At 61.2% G+C, this 672-nt stretch overlaps 1 protein-coding gene across 1 annotated transcript in view; it reads right to left on the bottom strand.

The window, feature by feature from the left end:
- MFSD2A (major facilitator superfamily domain containing 2A) overlaps positions 1 to 672 on the bottom strand; it is a 4,457-nt gene that overhangs the window by 3,066 nt on the left and 719 nt on the right. Inside the window, exon 4 of the mRNA XM_010013954.1 lies at positions 79 to 200. Coding sequence (XP_010012256.1) covers positions 79 to 200 — 122 coding nt within the window. The remainder of the gene's footprint in view (positions 1 to 78; positions 201 to 672) is intronic.

Here is a 672-nt window from a genome sequence, read left to right as displayed (position 1 = left end):
CCGCCGGTCGCCCCTTTGGCCCCCCCCGAGCCATGGCCAAGCTGTGCTGATGCTGTTCCCTCTCCCGGCTGTGCTTACCATGAAGGCCAGTGAGGTGAAGAGGAAGCCAGCAATGAGCTTGATGTAGGCACCGTGGTTCATCACCAGCTTCAGCCCCTGGAAGAAGGAGACAGGCTCGTCCGACCGGAGCTCAGAGGACTCTGGGGAGCAAATCAGCCCATCGTTAGACCCACAGATACAGCACCCTTGGGTGCAAGGGCTGCAGCGCTTCTCGCCTGCTGCTGAGCACCCTGCACAAGCCCCTGCCCACCTACAGCATCCCGGGGCAATGCCTCACGCAGGGATCCATCAGCCCCATGGAGAGGGGACGATGACCTGGTGATTCACCCAGGATAAGCGGAGCTGGTTGCAAAGCAGAGCAAGGGAAGAGCAGCAGGTACCAGACTTTGGCTCTCGTGTCACCCTGGGATGCCCTAATTGGCACCAGCAACCTTGGCCCGGCAGAGCTCTGCATGATAACGTTTATCTCTGCTGGTGCAGAGCAGAGAGCTAAGTCCTCATGGCTCTGCTGTAACATACCCTGAAGATGCTCTGGCTCCTGCAGCGCCTTCCCCAGGCCCCACACCAAGCCCTCAGCTCCTCCTGCCCCTCTCCCCCAGCGCTCGAGCCCCG

The sequence above is a fragment of the Nestor notabilis genome, unplaced genomic scaffold (genome assembly GCF_000696875.1).
Source record: "Nestor notabilis isolate BGI_N333 unplaced genomic scaffold, ASM69687v1 scaffold21674, whole genome shotgun sequence".
Lineage (NCBI taxonomy): Eukaryota > Metazoa > Chordata > Aves > Psittaciformes > Psittacidae > Nestor > Nestor notabilis.
The sequence above is the reverse complement of the archived record's forward strand: the minus strand, read 5'-3'. Positions and strand labels throughout refer to the sequence as shown.